Source organism: Heterocephalus glaber, unplaced genomic scaffold, assembly GCF_053883595.1.
Source record: "Heterocephalus glaber isolate CG9 unplaced genomic scaffold, H.glaber_assembly_v1.0 deba00001481, whole genome shotgun sequence".
NCBI classification, from domain to species: Eukaryota; Metazoa; Chordata; class Mammalia; order Rodentia; family Bathyergidae; genus Heterocephalus; species Heterocephalus glaber.
Genome location: NW_028258317.1, coordinates 66750500 through 66768609, shown reverse-complemented (window position 1 = coordinate 66768609; position 18110 = coordinate 66750500). Strand labels below are relative to the sequence as shown.

At 36.5% G+C, this 18110-nt stretch overlaps 1 protein-coding gene across 7 annotated transcripts in view; it reads left to right on the top strand.

The window, feature by feature from the left end:
- Positions 1-18110, top strand: part of Ankrd26 (ankyrin repeat domain 26) — a 96929-nt gene that overhangs the window by 5674 nt on the left and 73145 nt on the right. For all 7 annotated transcript variants that reach the window (XR_015439935.1, XM_087183522.1, XM_087183520.1 and 4 more), the window contains exons 4-8: positions 4058-4164; positions 11616-11671; positions 12524-12559; positions 14634-14667; positions 17463-17535. Coding sequence is in view for 6 of the 7 variants with exons in the window: in XM_087183522.1 (XP_087039648.1) it covers positions 4058-4164; positions 11616-11671; positions 12524-12559; positions 14634-14667; positions 17463-17535 (306 nt within the window). In the remaining variant the exon portion in view is untranslated. The remainder of the gene's footprint in view (positions 1-4057; positions 4165-11615; positions 11672-12523; positions 12560-14633; positions 14668-17462; positions 17536-18110) is intronic.

The window sequence follows — 18110 nt, the reverse complement described above, 5'->3', positions numbered from 1 at the left end:
CTGATCCCTTCTTTCCTATCCCCCTTCCCCTCCCTTGTTCCCTTTCCCATTTGAACATTTTTTTTTTGCCATTTCCCAATATCTATTACACATTTTAGTCCTTATTTCCACTTCTTTTCTCACACCAGAGAAACAATGCAGTGTTTAAACATGTGTGTTCTATTTTCAGTTTTGAGAATAAAAATTCTTTTTTTTTTTTTTCAATACTGGAGATTGAACCCAGGGCTTTCACACTGGGCTTTCATCTCCAGCTCTTTTATGTTATTTTTTTATTTTGAGACAGGGCCTCACTTAGTTGCCCAGGCTGGGCTTGAACTTGCAGTCTTCCTGCCTCAGCTTCCCACAGTGCAGGGATCCAGGCATGTGCCACTCTACCTGGCTTGGGAATAAAAAGCCTTAGGAGGGCCAAGGATTTAGCTCAGTGGTGCTGCCGGCAAGCACAATGTCCTGAGTTCGATCCCCAGTACCAAAAAAGATTCTTAGGAAAGAAATGTGTAGCTGCAAACCTGCAATTTTAGGAGCACTCTGAGGAAGCCAGATTGGCATTGGCTGGATGGTGACTAGGTGGAAAACAAGGGGGGATGAACAGATAATTAGCAGACTTTCTGTCCTTTTCAGGCAGAAACAGCAACCGATAGAAGAGTCTAAATTCTGCTTTCAAACCTTTGAAGTCTTGCTGGGAGCTGGGAAGTGAGGGGCTTATATAATGAAGTCAGTTGCATTTTGAATTTACTAGTCCCTGTTCTGCCCTAACCAAGAGGATTAAATGGAGCTATCTCTTACTTTCCCTTTTTAAACTATCTCTTACTTTCCCTCCTTTTGACCAAATCCCCAAATGGTGTAAAGAACTGGCTGTGTGGATGAGAGACGAGACTGAAGTGACCTTCTAGGTTCTCTAGTTCTCATCTAGACCTGTGTTTCTCAATGGTCTGGGGAAAGTTTTGAAAATGTACATGTTGAGACTCACCCCTGAGATTTTGATTCAGTAAATCTGTTAAGGCCTGGACATGGATATTTTAAAATATTTCCTCAAGATTCTGATATAGCTCAGAACCATTTAATAGATAAGTATATTGATGAATTCCTAAATCTCAGAAACTTAAGAAATCTGGAAGAGTTTGATGAAATACAACTTTTCTTCCAATCTCTCCATTCCAACACATTACACAACTTTCATTTGTCTTTCTCTACCTCTGTCAATGGGAAGTTAAAAGGAGTATCATTGGTACTGTTGCCATGCAAAATACCACCACTCTCCCGCCAACCTGCAGTCAGTCACTGCCATTGAGAAGCTCTGCAGAAATTCACTTATGGTTAAGCTGAGGCTGAATCTTTAAGAGTTTTACATCTCTCTATTATCATTCAGGGCGTGAGGTCAACAAATGTTGATGATTTGCAGGATTTTCTCAGCTGAATAGTAGCAACCATGAGCCTGTTTTTCGTTGAAGGCATGTGGTAGACTGTCTCAATGTGGTAAGTTCAGTGAGCCCTGGCAGAAATCAATGAAGTTAGTAAGAAAGTAGATGAGAATGGTTTTTTAAAAAATTTATTTGTGTGTGTGGTACTGAGGATTGAACCTAGGGTCTTCCCACTGAGCTACATTCCCAGTATTCGGCACTCCTCACCCCTTTTTAAAATTTGAGAGTGGGTCTCACTAAGTTGCCTTGACTGTACACAAACTTGGATTCTGTTGCCTGCCCCCACAGAGTGATGAAATTACTGGGATGCACCACCGCGCCCAGCTGGGAATTCTTTGATAATTTAATTTGAGCACTCCTATGAAACTATTTAATTAACAGTCGGGGAGAATTGTGTACAAACGGAGGATAAGTTAAAGTGTTAGAAAAATTATTAAAATAGGTATAATGAATCTTTTATTACATTGTGGGACCTCACTTTTTTTTTGGTACCAGGAATTGAACTCAGGACCTTGCACTTGCCGGGCATGCACAGTGCCACTGAGATAAAGCACCAGCCCCTGGACCTCACTTTTTGGTAAAACATGATGTTAAAGGAAGGATTTTACATGCAAACATTTGCTTTGTACACAACCATTTTGGAACCACATGCACAGCAAAGATATAAGCAAAAGACTATGGACTGAATGTGGCTATTAGCTATATTCAGTTTGCCTCCATACATTGAGTCCACATTGAAATTTCAGGAAACTCCACCAGAACTTGAGGTTTCAAGATTCTCTGAAAAGGGCCAGGGATTTAGCTCAGTGGTGCCGCCGTCTGCCTCACAAGGGCAGAGTCCCAAATTCTATCCCTGGTACCAAAAAAAAAAATTCTCTGAAAGAAGAGAATTAGTCTGTCTCTTCAGAGCCCATGTGTCTGTTGAGGCATGCCCCCTGTATCTGATGCTCTTGTGTTTTCTTCAGTTTGCTATTGACCCACCTCTGTATTTCTTCCTGTCCACTACTGTGTCTTTATGAGTTTACAGCTCTTCAGCTAAGAGTAAGGAGTTTCATGATATTTTATATTAATTTATAAGAATGTCATCTATATGCCTTGAAAGTACAAGGTCCCAAGTTCGATCCCTGGTACCAAAAAAAAATAAGAATATCACCTATATTTTATGGTACCATCTTAGAAATGGAATTGAATTTAGAAGTTGTTTTAAAAAGCTCTTTCTTGCACTATATTAATAATCATGTTCCTGTTAGAATGTCTACAAGTGTTATTAGGTTAATTATGATTACAATTGGGAAAGTTATGCCTGTTATCACCAATATTATATCTTTCTCTCCAGCATTGTCCCTTGAAAATACAAGTGACTTAGTGACTTTCATTATGATAAAATTAATCCATATTGGGCAGTATTGGACTTTTTAATTGATAAACCATCATAGTTTTGCCTCTGATTTATACATATTTTGCGTAAAACATAGAAATAACCTTAGCAATTAGGATGGGAACAGAATGAAAACTTATTAAAAGTTTTCATGCATGTGGATCCCAGGATTGTCATAAGTGAGTATCAAGGTTTTGTACTGAGCTTTCTATCAGCTAAGATAAAATTTTCATCTAATAATAGGAGAAAAACCCATAGACAGTTTAGTAATAAGCAGTTAAAGTTTATTTGGAGCCTGTTTCACAATTGAGTGAGCATGTCCTGTGGACTCATTTGGAGCAGAATTGGTTAACATTTGTATTTGGATCCTGACACTATGCATAGAATCCAGCAAGTTTCCTCCATAACCCAGAAGAAACTTCCATGTTCCTGGAAAGTTCTCAACACTGTATCCCTGAAACTCTTAATAATTCCTCAGATGTTGATATTTGCCAGAAAAAAAGTATTGTCAAATAGGAATAAAGCAAAGTTAAAGAGACTTTAATACTGAATGAATAATGCAGTTTTATAATAATTTCTCAAACATGATTAGTGAATCTGTTGAGGCATAGAACTTTTGGAAAATTATTCTTTGGAATATAGACTGAGAAACCCTGCACTAGACATAATTTAGCTCATCAATTCAATAAAAATACTTCAATCTTTTACTACTATGCTTTAGGGTATGGTGCTACTGAAATAAAAGCTACAGCCTCTGCCCTCAAGATGCTTTTGATTTAGGTGGGAGGCATCTCATAACTCCAAAGTACCATGATAAATGCTGTGATAGAAGGAAAGATACTTGGAATCAGTGAATGTCTGAAGAGAGTTTTGACACTGAGTTCATGTAGTAACTTTAGGCAGAGGTAATGCATTTCAGGAACAGCACATGTGGAAGCATAAAGAGGAGGAAGAGACTGCTGTGTATTTATTCTCTATACAGTGGACCTTCAAGTTATGACTGGCCTGACATATGAACAACTTGGGTTAATTAGGTTAATGGAAGATTCATCTGCCTCTTGTTATCTATAGCGTGTACGCAGGTAAATGTCCAGACCTCAGCTGTATTGAATTAGTTACAACCTGCCCTTGGAACTGATTGAGTTCATAAGTCAAGGGTCTACTGTATTAGGTCAGAGCGATGGGCTCTTTTACAAGGTTTTCAGTTCAGTTAAGAAGTAGGCAATTGTGTGGATTATAAATTGTTTCTGCTCGTTCACAGGATGACCTCACACCACATTTGCTTGCTCTAAGGGAAAACAGACAGCAAGTAGCAGAATTGTGTATAAAGAAAGAAGCAAATATTCACATGGTGGATAAGCCGGGAAGGTATAGTTGTTTGTTCTTTTTTAAAAACAAGACTTTAGTGGTGTTCTAGAGAAGTAGTAAGTCAAATAATCCACAGCCAAATAAATCAATAGGAAGAAGGCTAATTTACAATTAGTGGGATATAATGAAAAATATCAACACAAACCATCAGAAAGCAATTATTTGGATTGGGCAACCCAAAGAACACTGTATAGGAGGATTCATGCTCTGTTTTACAGTAATATTGACTGATGTTTGCTGTTTTTTATGAAAAAATAAAGTTTCATAACAAAATAATAAGAGAATAACAATAGTTAATACCCTGAGTATTGTTATCTTCAAAGTACTTCTTCAGAGTACAAGACATAAACCAAAATGATTCTTACAAAAAAGAAACATATAACACAAAGCTTTCTTTTCAGTGATCTAAGATAAACTAGTAATATAAATGAAACAGATCAGTATATATATTAAAATATTTTGAAACAATGAAATAGGTAGTTTGGGGGAGTATTTGAACTTCTCCCTACTATTTTGTACATTTATATATATATTGTTTATCATATAAGAGAATATTTGAGCTTGTGTGTCAGACTTATTTCACCTATCATTATATTCTCAAACTACATCCATTTATCTATGAATGCCTCAAGTTTATCTTTCTTTATGGCAGTGTAGTACTTCATTGTACATAAATGCCATTTTCCTTTTGCATTTATCTGTTGATGGACATGAACACTGTTTCAAAGATGTAGCTATTATAAATTGTGCTGCTATAAATATGGATATGCACGTATCCCTGTACTTTGATTTTAACCCTTTCGGAAGTTCTCTAGAAGGAGCATAGTTGGATCAAATGGAATTTCTATTTTTAGAGTTTTAAGGAATCTCCACACTGATTTCCCTAGTGGTTGTACTAGTTTACATTCCCACCAACAATGTAGAATACTTCCTCCCATCCCCCTATTCTCGTCAACGTTTATTATTAGATTTTTTTTGATGATAACCATTCTTTCTGAGGTAAAAATATTTGCAATGTAGTTTTAATTTGCATTTCTCTGATGGCCATCAATAGTGATAATTTTTTCATGTATTTATTGGTCACGTGTACTTCTGAGAAGTGTCTTTTCTTTTTGGTTGCCCATTTTTAAACTGGGTCTTTTATTTTGGGAGGTCTAATTTTTTTGAGTTCTTCATATGTTCTTCATGTTAGTCTTCTGCCTGTGGAATAGCAGGAAAAAATTTTTTCCCGTTCTGAAGGTTGTCTCTTCACTCTGTTGGTTGTTTCCTTTGCAGTACAGAAGTTTTTAATTTTATATGATCCCATTTGTTGATTCTCTATATTATTTCTTATGCCTTTGGGGATCTGTTCAGAAAGTCCTTGCCTATGCCTATGTCTTCAAGAACTGTACCTATTTTATCTTCTAGCAGATTGTTTCTGTTTTAACGTTTAGATCTTTGACCCATTTTGATTTTAGTTTAGTACATGGTGAGATATATAAATGTAGACTCAATCTTATGCATGTCGGTATCCAGTTTTCTCAGCACCGTTTATTAAAGAGTCTATCTTTCCTCCAGTGTATGTTTTTGGCTCCTTTGTGAAAGATCACACAGCTCTGTGCCTAGGGTTGTTTCTGTTTCTTCTGTTCTGTTTCACTGATGCACATGCCTGTTTTTGTGCCAGTACCATGTGGTTTTAAGCACTATAGCTGTATAGTATAACTTCAAGTCTGGGACATGATGCCACCTGCTTTGCTTTTGCTACCCAAAATTGCTTTTGCTATTCTGGGTCTCTTCTGATTCCATATAGGATTGTTTCTCTAGCTCTGTGAGAAATGATATTGGTGTTTTGCTTGGGATTGCATTAAATCTATACATCAGTTTTGGAAGTAAGGCCATTTTGACAATATTGATTATGCCTATCCAGAAATGGGATATCTTTCCATTTTCAGATGTCTTGAATTTCCTTTTTCAGACTGATGTAATTTTCACTGTAGAGGTCTTTCCTTCCCTAGGTTGATATGTAAGTATTTAATTTTTTTGATCCTATTGTGAATGTTATTATTTTCCTAATTGCTTTTTCAATGCATTCATTATTAGTATATAGGAATGCTGTTGATTTTTGTGTGTTTATTTTGTATCTTGCTGTTCTGCTAAATTTGACTATCAATTCTAGGAGTCTTTTGGTGGAGGTTTTTGGGTCTCATAAATAAGAATCATGTCACCTGCAAATAATGATATTTTGACTTTGTCCTTTCCTATACATATAACTTTTTTTTTCTTGCCTGATCACTCTGACTAGTATTTCAAGGACTACATTGATTAAGAGTGGTGATAATGAACTTCCTTGTTTTGTTCCTGATTTTAGAGGAAAGACTTTCAGTTTTTCCCCATTGAATATGATGTTAGCAGTAGGTTAGCCATAAATGGCTTTAATCATGTTGAGATAAAGACTTTCTATACCTATTTTCTTCAGGGTTTTTATCATGAATGAATGTTGGATTTTGTCAAAGGTTTTTTTCTGCATCTATTGAGATGATCGTGTGATTTTTGTTCTTGTTTCTATTTATGTGATGAATTACATTTATTGCTTTGTGTATATTGAACCATCCTTGAGTCCATGGGGTGAAACCTGCTTGGTCATGGTGCATGATCTTTTTGATGATTTGTTACATTTAGTCTGCCAGTATCTTGTTAAGGATTTTTACATCTATGTTCATTAGAGAAATTAGCCCGTAGTTCTCTTTTTTGGTTGGATCCTTGCCTGATTTTGGATCAGGATAATGTTAGCTTCCAAGAATGGCTTTCAAAATACTCTTTATCTTTCAATTTTATTAAAAAGTTTGAGGAGTATTGATGTGAGATCGTCCCTGAAGTGCTTGTAGAATTTCACTGTGAACCGTCAGGTCCTGGGTTTTACTTAGTTGGTTTGTTTTTTGTTTTTTTTTAACTAATTCTTAAGTTTCCTTGCCTGAGACTGGATGGTTCAGGATTTTTATATCTTTGTGGTTAAACTTTGGTAGTTTATACGTAAAAATAATTGAGATTGGGCCAAGGCGAAAAGATGGTAGATGTTACTCATTCTCATAACATGAATCTTTTAACCATAAGCTCAGTTCTGAAGAACAAGTTTAAGATAATGGAACATGTGAAGTCTGCTGTGCCAGTGAAGTCATTTTGTTGGACTTATGAACAAATCCAACTTACAAATGTTCTCCTGGAAGAGAACTCATTCATGAGTTGAGAAACTTACTGTATATATATTAAGTCCATTTGTTCAAGGTTTGGTTCAGCTTTGATATTTCTTTGTTGATTTTTTTGTTTAGTTGATCTAGTTGTGATAATGGGGAATTGAGATTCCCCAGTGTAACTGTATTAATGTTTATCTGATCTTTTATTTCCATTAGAGTTTGTTTTATGAAGTTGAGTCACTGTGGTTTGGTGCATACATGTTTATAATTGTTATCTCTTCCTAATGAATAGATCTGTTAACTAGTGTATCTTGTCTTGTGTGTATGTGTGTGTGTGTGTGCATGTGCCTCCTTTGACCAGCTTTGGCTTGAAAATAGGGTAGCTCCTGCTTATTTGGGGGTTCTGATTGCATGGAATATTGTTTTTCATTCTTTGATTTTTTACTCTATAATTTATTTTTGTGTTAAATGTGTTTCTTATATATAGCATATTGTTGGATTTTGTTCATGATCCTTTCTACTAATCTGTGCGTTTTGATTGATGAATTGAGTCCATTTACATAGGCAGTTATAATTGTTAGGTATTGATTTATTCCTGTCATTGTATTAATTTTTTGTTACTGTTTTGCTTTCTTTCCCTTCCACTTAGTTATTAGCCCTTCCTGATGTATTCATTTTATTGGATCTTTGGCATTGTTAGCTTTATTTTCTTCTAAGATATCCTTAAAAGCTTTTTAGAGTATTTTGGTTTGGCAGTCATAAACTTCTTTAGGTTTTCTTCAGAGTGGAAATATCTTATTTCTCCATCAGTTTTGAAAGATAATTTTGCAGGCTATAACAGTCAAGGTTGGAAGTTGTTTTCTTTAAGAGCTTGAAACACTTCATTCTGTGCTCTCTTTGCCTTTAAGGTGTGTGTTGAGAAATCTGTTGTAATTTTGATGGGTTTTCCTTTACAGGTGATTCATTGCTTTTTCTCTAGCAACCTTAAGATTCTCTTCTTGTGTTATATTTCTAGGTCTTTTATTTATGTGGCATGGAGTAGTGTTTTTTTCTGATCATGCCTATTCAGGGTTCTATATGCTTCATTTATCTTATGATTTCTGCTATTACTTGCATAAACAGGTAATTTATGCTGTTCATGTGTCTTCTGATTTTCCACTAATTCTAATTGCTCTTATATTACTCCTCTTTGAGTCACCTAGGAGCTGTTGGATCAACTTTTCATGTTCCTTTGTTGTTCCTCTAGGTCTGACAGTTTTCACATTGGTTTCTTCTGCTAACCATACTTTCAATCATGTTTTTGATCTCCTGGATTTCTGTTTGGACCTTTCTTATGGATTCCCATTCTTTTCTATCTTATGCATTCATATTTTGCATTTCTTTCTTTAGCTCCAAAAGCTGTTTATTAGTGTCTTTTCTATACTCACTGACCATTTGTTTCATTAGGGTCATTATTTGATTAGTTATATCTTCTTTAAATTTGCCAATTACCTTGTTGAACTGTTTTACCTCCATTGGTACCCTTTCAGACCTGTCTGCCATAAAGTTTATGATTTCCTTCCTGAGGGCCTTCTGAACTGGTTTTGAAGGAGTTGGAAGGTTTTGGAGGCATTTTGTTGTCTTTTCATGTTTCTGGGGTTTTTGTTTGTTTTTGTGATGGGGTTTGCAAATTCTTTTGCCTAGTGCCGTTTTTTGAGAGTAAGCCACAGTATGGTTTATTACCTGCCCCCTCAGGCCATCCAAATACTGGCATGGAGAGAAAACTGAATCCCAGACACTACTATGTTGCCTTGGCTATTGTAGTAAATTCAGCAGAAACAATGGCATCAAATTTCAACTGGATACTGACAAATCCTAGGCACCACTTATGAATGGCCCTTAACCAAAACAAAGAGGACCATCATTGAAGTGAAGACAATTAGACTACCCTTATGTTGACCTATAGTAGCTCACACCACTAAGTTCTGCTGGATGTAGGTGTCACAGCACAAACATAGCACTATATTAAATGCCTTCTTCAGAACTACCCCCTCTGACTATTACTGCTACCAAAACTGGCCTCCCACAACAGAATACAGGCCCTATGATCTTCCTGGTCTAAACCTGGACCTCCCAGGGGATCCCAGGAGATTCCTGTTTAACTGTCACCCTCTCCAGCCTATCTCCCAAGGGTCTCTAACCCGGTCTCTGTGGTAGGCTATCACTTCAGTGCTGAAGTGGAACTGTTCTCCTGGGTATTGATCTCTTCTTCGATCAGGTTGGCCTGTTGGTTATCACCTGTTTTCCTTATGCTGTGAGCAACACATGGGCTGGTTATGGGGTGCTCAGTTCTAGGTCCTCCCAACTCAGTATGCAGCCGAGGCAGGTGTTGGGTGAAGGTGGAGCACTCAGTTGCTGGATCCTCTTCCAGCTTAGTGCAGGGCCAGGTGGGCATCTGCATTGGCTGAGGATAGGGCACTCAGCCTGATATTTGCTCTTTATAATCTAATTTTGCTGGTCATTTGATTTTACATTAGCTAAAGTAGTTTTATGTTAGTTTATAAAGTACAGAAGTAGGGATTTCTGATTAGCAACTTGGATCTTGAAAGGGCTAATTTAGCAGAAAATCTTGTTACTTTCCTGTGGGAAGTATCTCCTACACCCTTCTCCTTGAATTTTCCAAGATCCTAAGAAATTCCTTAGGTCTAAGGAAGTCAGTCCTCTTTCACAAGTTGGTGTGATTTTGTTGTTTGTTTTGCTATTAAATTTGGTCTTTCAGTGTAGTGATGATTAACCTTTACTACCAGGTTGCCCTTACTGATCCAGATCCCTGAGTCTTAATGGTATTATACACTTAGACTTAAAAGTTGCGGCTTTTTTTAGTTTACATGTAGGTATGTTTTTATGCTCAGTTATTGTTTCTGAACTAGCAGCACTGTACTTTGGCAGCTGGTCCTTCTAGCTTAGCCACATGCATAGTAAATAAAATGATTCTTCCCACTTAGAATCCAATGTGGAGCCTACATATTAGCCTGGACCTTCATGGTGGCTTATCCTTTGAGACCTTTGTTAGTCTTCTGCCAGCAAATATGAGTTGGGATCATTGTAAACTACTGGAGAGGTTCAGATAATGTTCCAGAAAAAGATCAGTGTTTCTTTTTTCCTTTGCTACTACATCTTTACCCAAAGGCCCCTTTATACTTTGTAGCACCTTAGGTTGTGAAAAGTCCCAAATCACCTTTCTCCAAAGTTGGTGCCAGCTTCTCATTGGCCCCTGAAATGATCTGTTTAGTAATGAATATCTCTACTTGTGTCTCAGAATCAAGTTTCCAGAATATTTTTCAAATTCTAGTTCATACAGAAGCCATTAAATAAAATTATCTGAATCTGCAGTAGATTAGTTGGATTTAAGAGAGCTAAGCCTTATCATGACTTAATCAGTCTCCACGTATAGAAGAGGGCTTTGTCTTCCAAGTCAGTTGGAGACGTGTGGCGATTGAACCAGCAGATCTTTGTTAGAATCCAAACTCTGAACAAGCAGATGTGTGTTAGAATCACACTCAGAGTTTGGTTGGATAGAGAAGGAATAGTAGTGTATTCTAGGTCTTGACATCTGTTAGTTTTTTGTCCTTGGTGTGATTAGTTCAGTAGCATGGGACAGTTACATTATCTAATTTAATGAGATATTTATAAACAAATTTAGTTATAAATTATTAAAAAGTTGACTTGCCATGAATTATAAGCAACAGAGAATAGAACAGCTGATAATCAAAATTAGGGCCTAATATTTTCTGGTAACTACATTTGAGTATTAGAACTTGTGGAAAAAATACACATTGGGTTTTATTTGGGATTCCAAAATAGTTCAGCATTAAAGCACAGATCACTCCATTGCTTCACTATTTCTGGGAGCAAGTTTTTATGTTACCCCTTCAAATCTTCCTAACAACCTGGTGAACTAAGCAGTAAAATGCTTATTGTTTAGAAGACTTTGCACCTAAGAGAAATGACTTGTCCAAGAAAAAACAGCTGATGGTTTCAGAGCTGGAACTTCTGAGTTCAAGACAGTTTCCCTTAGGTTGAGCTAATCTTTAATTCATGGAGCTGTCTTGGCCTTTTTGGTTCATGACTGTTTCATCTTATTTATTTTCTTCTTTAATTACATGCTTAATAAAGGTTTGTAGATCTTACAAATTTGAAGTGTGTGGAATAAAGTTCTAATATTAGCTCTGATATTGGCTGAAATACTTAATAATTTAATATATTTTATATCAATATTAAATCAGTAATTTTTTCATATAGGCAAATTTTTGAATATGAAGATAAGAGACTTAAAAATCCTCAAAATAGTCATCCAGGTAAGACTTCTCATAGTGAATTACACTTGGTGGTCCTATCCTGATTAAAAAAAAAGTAAGAGTAGGGCCAGGGATTTAGCTCAGTGGTTCTGCTGCCAGCCTCACAAGCGCAAGGTCCTGAGTTCAATCTCTGTTACCAAAAAAAAGGAAAAAAAGGAAAAGTAACCCTGAGCATAGTGGTGCATGCCTATAATCCCAGCACTTGGGAGGCTGAGGCAAGAGGATCACTGTGAATTTGAGGCCATCCTGGGCTACATAGTGAGTTCAAGGCCAGCCTGAACTACAGAGTGGGACCCTGTCTAAAAAAAAAAGTAAGAAAGAAAGTTTTGAACCTAGAAGAGCAGTTTAAAAAAAAATCACTGTTTAAATTGCCTTTATATATTTTTAAAATTTCTTTCTTAATAGTCTAGAATTCAGAGTTATTTAAGAAATGAACTATAAGAAATTTATGATCTAAAACATTTCATTTATTTAATTTTGATTCCTGAAATCTTATACATGAAAAAGATTTTTAAATTAGTGTCTCTATTTTCTGTATACTAACATAATAAACTTTTAAATTTTTTAGTAAATGGATTCCATTTAGTAAATATTATTGCATGGTTGTGTCATTAAAAAGTGATTTGTGTCACTAAAAATAAAATGTTATGTCACTTTTATCAATTATTTCTTGCCTAAGTATGTAATTTAAATTATTCTATATATTTTCATATTCTCCAGTAGGAGAATATACTCTGTTACTTTGGTCTTTAATTATCTCAAATTTTAAAGTGACCATGACTAGCTATAATGTGGTAATAGCAGGTTCGGTGGCTATTTTTTAATTGGTAACTTTTTTTTTCTATTTTGCAGTGCTTGGACCTGAACCTAGGACCTCACACATGCTAGGCAAGTGCTGTACCACTGAGCTATAACCTATCTACTGATAACTTTGTTCTTTAAAGCAGGTTTAAGTTCACAGAAAAATTGAAGATACAGAGATTTCCTGTTTACTCTGTGCCTCCCACACGTAGGTTGCCTCCCTCCATTGCCAGTGCTCTCCTCTAGAGTAATACACTGGTTACAGATAACTTGCACTGGTCCATCATTATCCAAAGTCTGCAGTTAACATTAGGGTTCACTCTTAGTGTTCTGCATCCTGTGAGTTTAGGCAAATGTGTAATGATTGGTATCCATATTGTAGAGTCATATATAGAATAGTTTCATTGCCTTAGATAGCTCCTGTGTTCCATCTGGTCATAGCCTCCCCACCCCCCGACCCCCAACACTGCAACCACTGATCTTTTCACTGTCAGGAGAGCCTTGCTTTTACCAGAACAACTACATAGTTTGAATAATACAGTGGATATTTCTTGAATATTTAAAACAACAAATTTTCAAAGCAACCGAGTATAATCATTCAAAATGTTTTATTTGAACTACTTTTTCTTTTGGTGGGAGTGTTGCTAGTGATTAAAGCCAAGGCTTTGAGCATTCCACGCAAATGCTTTAACACTGAGACACACTTCTAGCCTTTGTTTTTCTTTTCTTGTTTTTTTTGTGTATGAATGTGAGCTGATGGCATATGCTCTACATATTGAGAAGGCATGCTCTTTATGGGGATTCCCATAATAAGGAGGGTTGAGAAAAATGATATTATGCTGAACTTCACAGCACTAACTAGACCATCCCGCTCTATTGGGTCCAGAGAGACCCTTTAAAAGATGGAGGGAGACACTGTCAAGGGCTGCACTTCACAAAATGCATCAGTCTTTCACACCTGCCTGGCACTGGGAAATAAGACCAGGGAATGAAGAAAACTGTAGGTGAATCAAAATGCTCCTCTTCATTTGAGGGCTAAGTATGAGAACTATATTATTATAACATGGCAGACTTTCTTTATCATTATTATTATTGGTCCCCACCCCCCAGTGTTGAGGATTGAATGGTCTTGTGCATACTGTTCCAGTGTTCTTACCACTGAGCCCCAGCCCCAGCCCTGACTGTCTATGAGTAGATTCTCTGTCATGAGAAGTCCAAGGCTTTTAGTTTTTTGTTTTTTCATAGTTTACATGAAGTAGAAAAAAAATTTTTTCTTTTACTTGACAGGTTCTGAGAGATTGAGTGAGTTAATGCTTTTATTTTTACGTATTTTTTCATATAAGATAATGCTCCTTGGCACTAGGTTGCAGCCTTCCCAGTGCTGGCTTTTAAGCTTCTCTGACTCTTTGGAGTGGACAGGCCTTTAAGGGACTGATCTTTGCAGTGGTTCTTTCCATGAGAAGTAAGGTAGCAGATAAACTTGAGTGTTGCTTGCATCACAGATAAGACAGAGAAAATAATTAGAACTAAGAGAGCTTATTAGCACCTTCCTTAGAAGAATATTAGTAAAGGTAGGTACACTGATTTTTTGTGAGCTCTTCTGCACTGGGACCTGGCAGTCTCTACAAGGATCCTTGTTTCACATCTGTTTCCTGTGTTTTGCTATGCTGCAAATTAGAGTGCCCATTATAGCTTCCTTGTGATAGAATGCTTCCTCCTAAAATTCAGCAGTTTCAACTGAAAACCTGGAGCAGCAGTGTTGTGTCATAAGAAATAAGTGTACTCTTATGTGATTGTTCCTAGTGCCATTAGTCCAGAAAAATCATGCTATTTGTTTGACACTGTCAGCTTATGCCACTGACACTGCTAATGATACCATTTCTGTCTGATAGCATTCAGTTAGGACTGAGTCATTGTACACAGCAATTTGCTTGTTTTTAGCTATCAAATTTTGATAAACTCCACTCTTCCATGTATTTGATAAATAAAAAATGGAAAGAGTTCTTAATGCCTTACCTATCAATAGTATAATTAATATTCATTCTAGAATAGTCTACAGGTGCAATCCAAAAGAATACTTTCTAACAAAGCATCCGTGTTTACTTTTAATATTTTATATTTCTTGTTGATTCAAAATATATTTTACCTTTTTCTTTAATAGTGGATGAGAGTTCTGAAGATGACTCTTTAACCAGGTAGGAATTTATAGATTTTTAAATATTATATGTTAACTAATTATGCAGAGAAAAGAAACTAATGCTTTTTTAGTGTTCTGATCCAGAATAGACAACTCTGTCTATTCTGTGCTCTTATAATGTATTTTTTACTAATAAGGCAGTTGTTATTAAGGGATATTGATTAAATGGCCCATGATCCCATAATTAAGTAGCTGATCCATGCTTTAACTGTCAGCCTGCCTGTCATTCCATTGCCTGCAATGCTGGGATCAAGATACAGGTCATATCAGATCATTTCAGAAAGTCACAGTTAGATGTGTGTCAAGTCTGTTTAGTTTTCCTGAGAAGCCTGTGGAGAGTCAAAGAGTTTTTCCTAATAATGCTTGCACTGATAACCAGTATCTTGTTTTTAATCATCAGAGGTTTTAGGTCAGATCTGGAAGTGAAGACCATCTATATGTAAATCATGTTATATTAATTATGCTGAGAATCTATTGGGATATTTTTAATGCATTTCTCTGCTTGCTGATTTCCCAGTTTGGTTTTCCTTTCAATCTACTACTCTTGCCTACTTCCATGAATTTTTTTCCTTCCTATTTTTTCCCCCATGAGTAAAATCTTTTCTTGATTTTTTTTAAGCTTTCTCTTCTGCTTTTCTTGGTATATTTTTCACTTCTGTTACCTTAGTATTTCTTATTGTTTTCTAGACAGAATCAAAAACATATAGAATTTCAGGATTTTAAGGAATCTAAGAGACCAAGCAAAATCCCCTCTGATGCTTCAACCTATGTTTAACATCCTTGCCAAATGGTTGTTATGGAAAATCTGAAACTCAGTGATATTAAAGTGATTTTTCTGAATATAGTACATGGCAAAAGTGAAATTTTGAACTCATTCCATAATTCCTAAGTCTAGTACTCTTCCTTATTTCTCACTCTGTGAGTGTTTTAATAATAGAATAGAGGAATGACTCTAGTTTGCCCAGTGGTAGAGGATAAGAATGGAATTAATACGGGAAGGACAGGTTTGAAGAACAACATCATTAAATTAGACAGGAGTAAGGTTTGAGAGAAGAAATCAGAATATTGAGGTTTATCACAAGCTTGATAAAAATAATACAGGAATTAAGGACACAAGATATTGGAAGTTATCTAGAAAGGCATATTAAAATTGGGGTTCAAGGAGTCCTGAACAGATTGTTCCTTTTTTGTTTAATTGGAGAAACTGACAGATTTCAAGATTTCTACTGAAAGATGTAATTTGAGCCACCAGGAAGTCTCTAAATAACAAATAGGAATGTACCATCACTTCCTTCCTCCTCAGTTTACTGAGTGTAGCTTAGAGCCCCTAACTCTCCCAGGGGACTGGAAGTGGCTGGACTTCATGACTCTGTGACCCAGGACAGTTGTCCCTCACCCCCACCTTTTTTCTCAACTTGCTGATCTCCTTCCTGTAGGGTAGGGCTGGGGTAGGATTGGCTGGAAGGTAGTTGTGGAGCTTCAGTTGATAGTTGGTAACATGCCTCTGCTGAGGCTGTGATTGTGACTCCATGTAGCTTGCTTTCTAGGAGCAGGGAAATAGATCTACTGTTGGTAGTTGAGCCCATCCTTGTTGCAGGAATCTATGCCTTTATAGATTGAAGATTTAAGTGGAGATTGCCATGGAGCCCTGCAAAGAGCAACCCGGGACTAGGAGCACTTAAAGGTTCTTTAGATTGAGTTTAGAGTAACAGCGGTGCAACTACCAGGGCCGATTTTCTGGCCAACTCCCACTTCACTGTCAGAGTGTCTATGAAAGGTTTGCTACTTTATGTGTACCTGAATAAGGCAGAACCACACAGGAAAGATAATTGGATTTTATACTTTTAATAGACAGATCTATCTAACTATTGACTTGATTTTTCTACATTTAGCTTTCAAAAATGTTTAAAGTTTCAGAGGTCTCCCTTACTGTTTTAGGATAAAGAGAAGTAATAGAGTTGTCTTACTTAGTAAGTGGTTTCTGTACCAAAAAAGAATGCCATTTCTGAGTTACCCATTGTTAATCACTTTCAATTATTTTCCCATCAATGGGACAAAATACCCAGCACCCACAGCTTAAAGGAGGAAACATTTATTTTGACTCAGTTAGCTGGCCTCAAGGCAGAAACAGCATGGTCGGGAGGCTTGGTGGAGGAAAGCTGCTTACTCCACAGCAGGAATCAGTGAGAGGGCAGAAGAGCCAGGGACATGGATATACCCTTCCAGCTCATGGCCTGGTGACCAGTCTCCAACCAGGCCCCACCTCCTGAGAGCATGTTCAGGTACTGAACTTGCAGATGGATGAGTGCACTCATGCGTATAGCATCCCCATAATCCAGACACCTTCCACACAGAAGAATTACAGTGGACATTTTCGATCTAAATCATCACATCCAGCTTAGTCGTTGAAACACAGACTATACAAAGCGGGCAGTGTATCTTTCTACCTTAAGGTTATCAGGTTTGCTTCAGTCCAGGTAACAAAACTTGTGTCAGCCATTGATTGGATTTTCAGTTCAGCCTTCAGGTTGGCCAATTTGTAAAGACAAATTATTCTCAGTCTCTGCCAGTCTGTTGGCTGTCACTCTTTGAGGTGGGAGTGAAAGTGAGTCTTCATTGACTGTTTCATAAATTGGAAGGAGATAGAAAAAAGTAACTAAAAGCTTTTTAAAAAGAGGTCAAATTTTAATTGTATCAACCAAGAAACACCATTCAGTGTACAGATAGCCAATCTTTCACTGGTTTTTAAGGACAAAATTCACCCACTTTTGTTTTTCTGTTTTCGCCTTAAAGGTTTTCTGACAAACCTGATCCTGATGATTCCTGGCCTACATCAGAGGAGGATGACTTTAATTTTGATAACAAGGTAAAGTACTCTTTTGTGAAATTCATTTTCTTCCTCTAAGTTTTGCTTTGTATAATGCTTAGTCTTAAAATTTAGCAGTAGTGTACCTACCATGGTTTTATATGGAAAATTTTTTTCTTTTTCCTTTGGTAAATAGCTGGTATGTACTCTGAGGTACTGGGAACTGAAAAAAGTAATAGGTTCGAAAATACGTAGTGACAGGAGAATTGAATTAGGCAAAGCTTTCTCACAATAGAGGAAATACGAAATTTGGTCAAGGATTATTTTGGTAAGTATACCTTACTGTGACTTTTAAATCATACTATCATAACTTTTATAATTCTCATGCCTAAATAAATCTTAAAATGGATCCTGTTAGTCTTTATAATAATCATGGAATTTTGGTGCCTTGATTTTCAAAACTTTACAGCACATAAAATATATTTGTTTCTTAAAACAACTAGAAATTGTTTAGACTTAGAAATTTTAAATATTTCTTAAAATTTGTATTACTACAGAATTACAGTATTTTTTGGTTGTTATTTTGCTTCTGGGAGTTGATTGTAGGGCCTTTGCAATAAGCTACACCCTCAGTC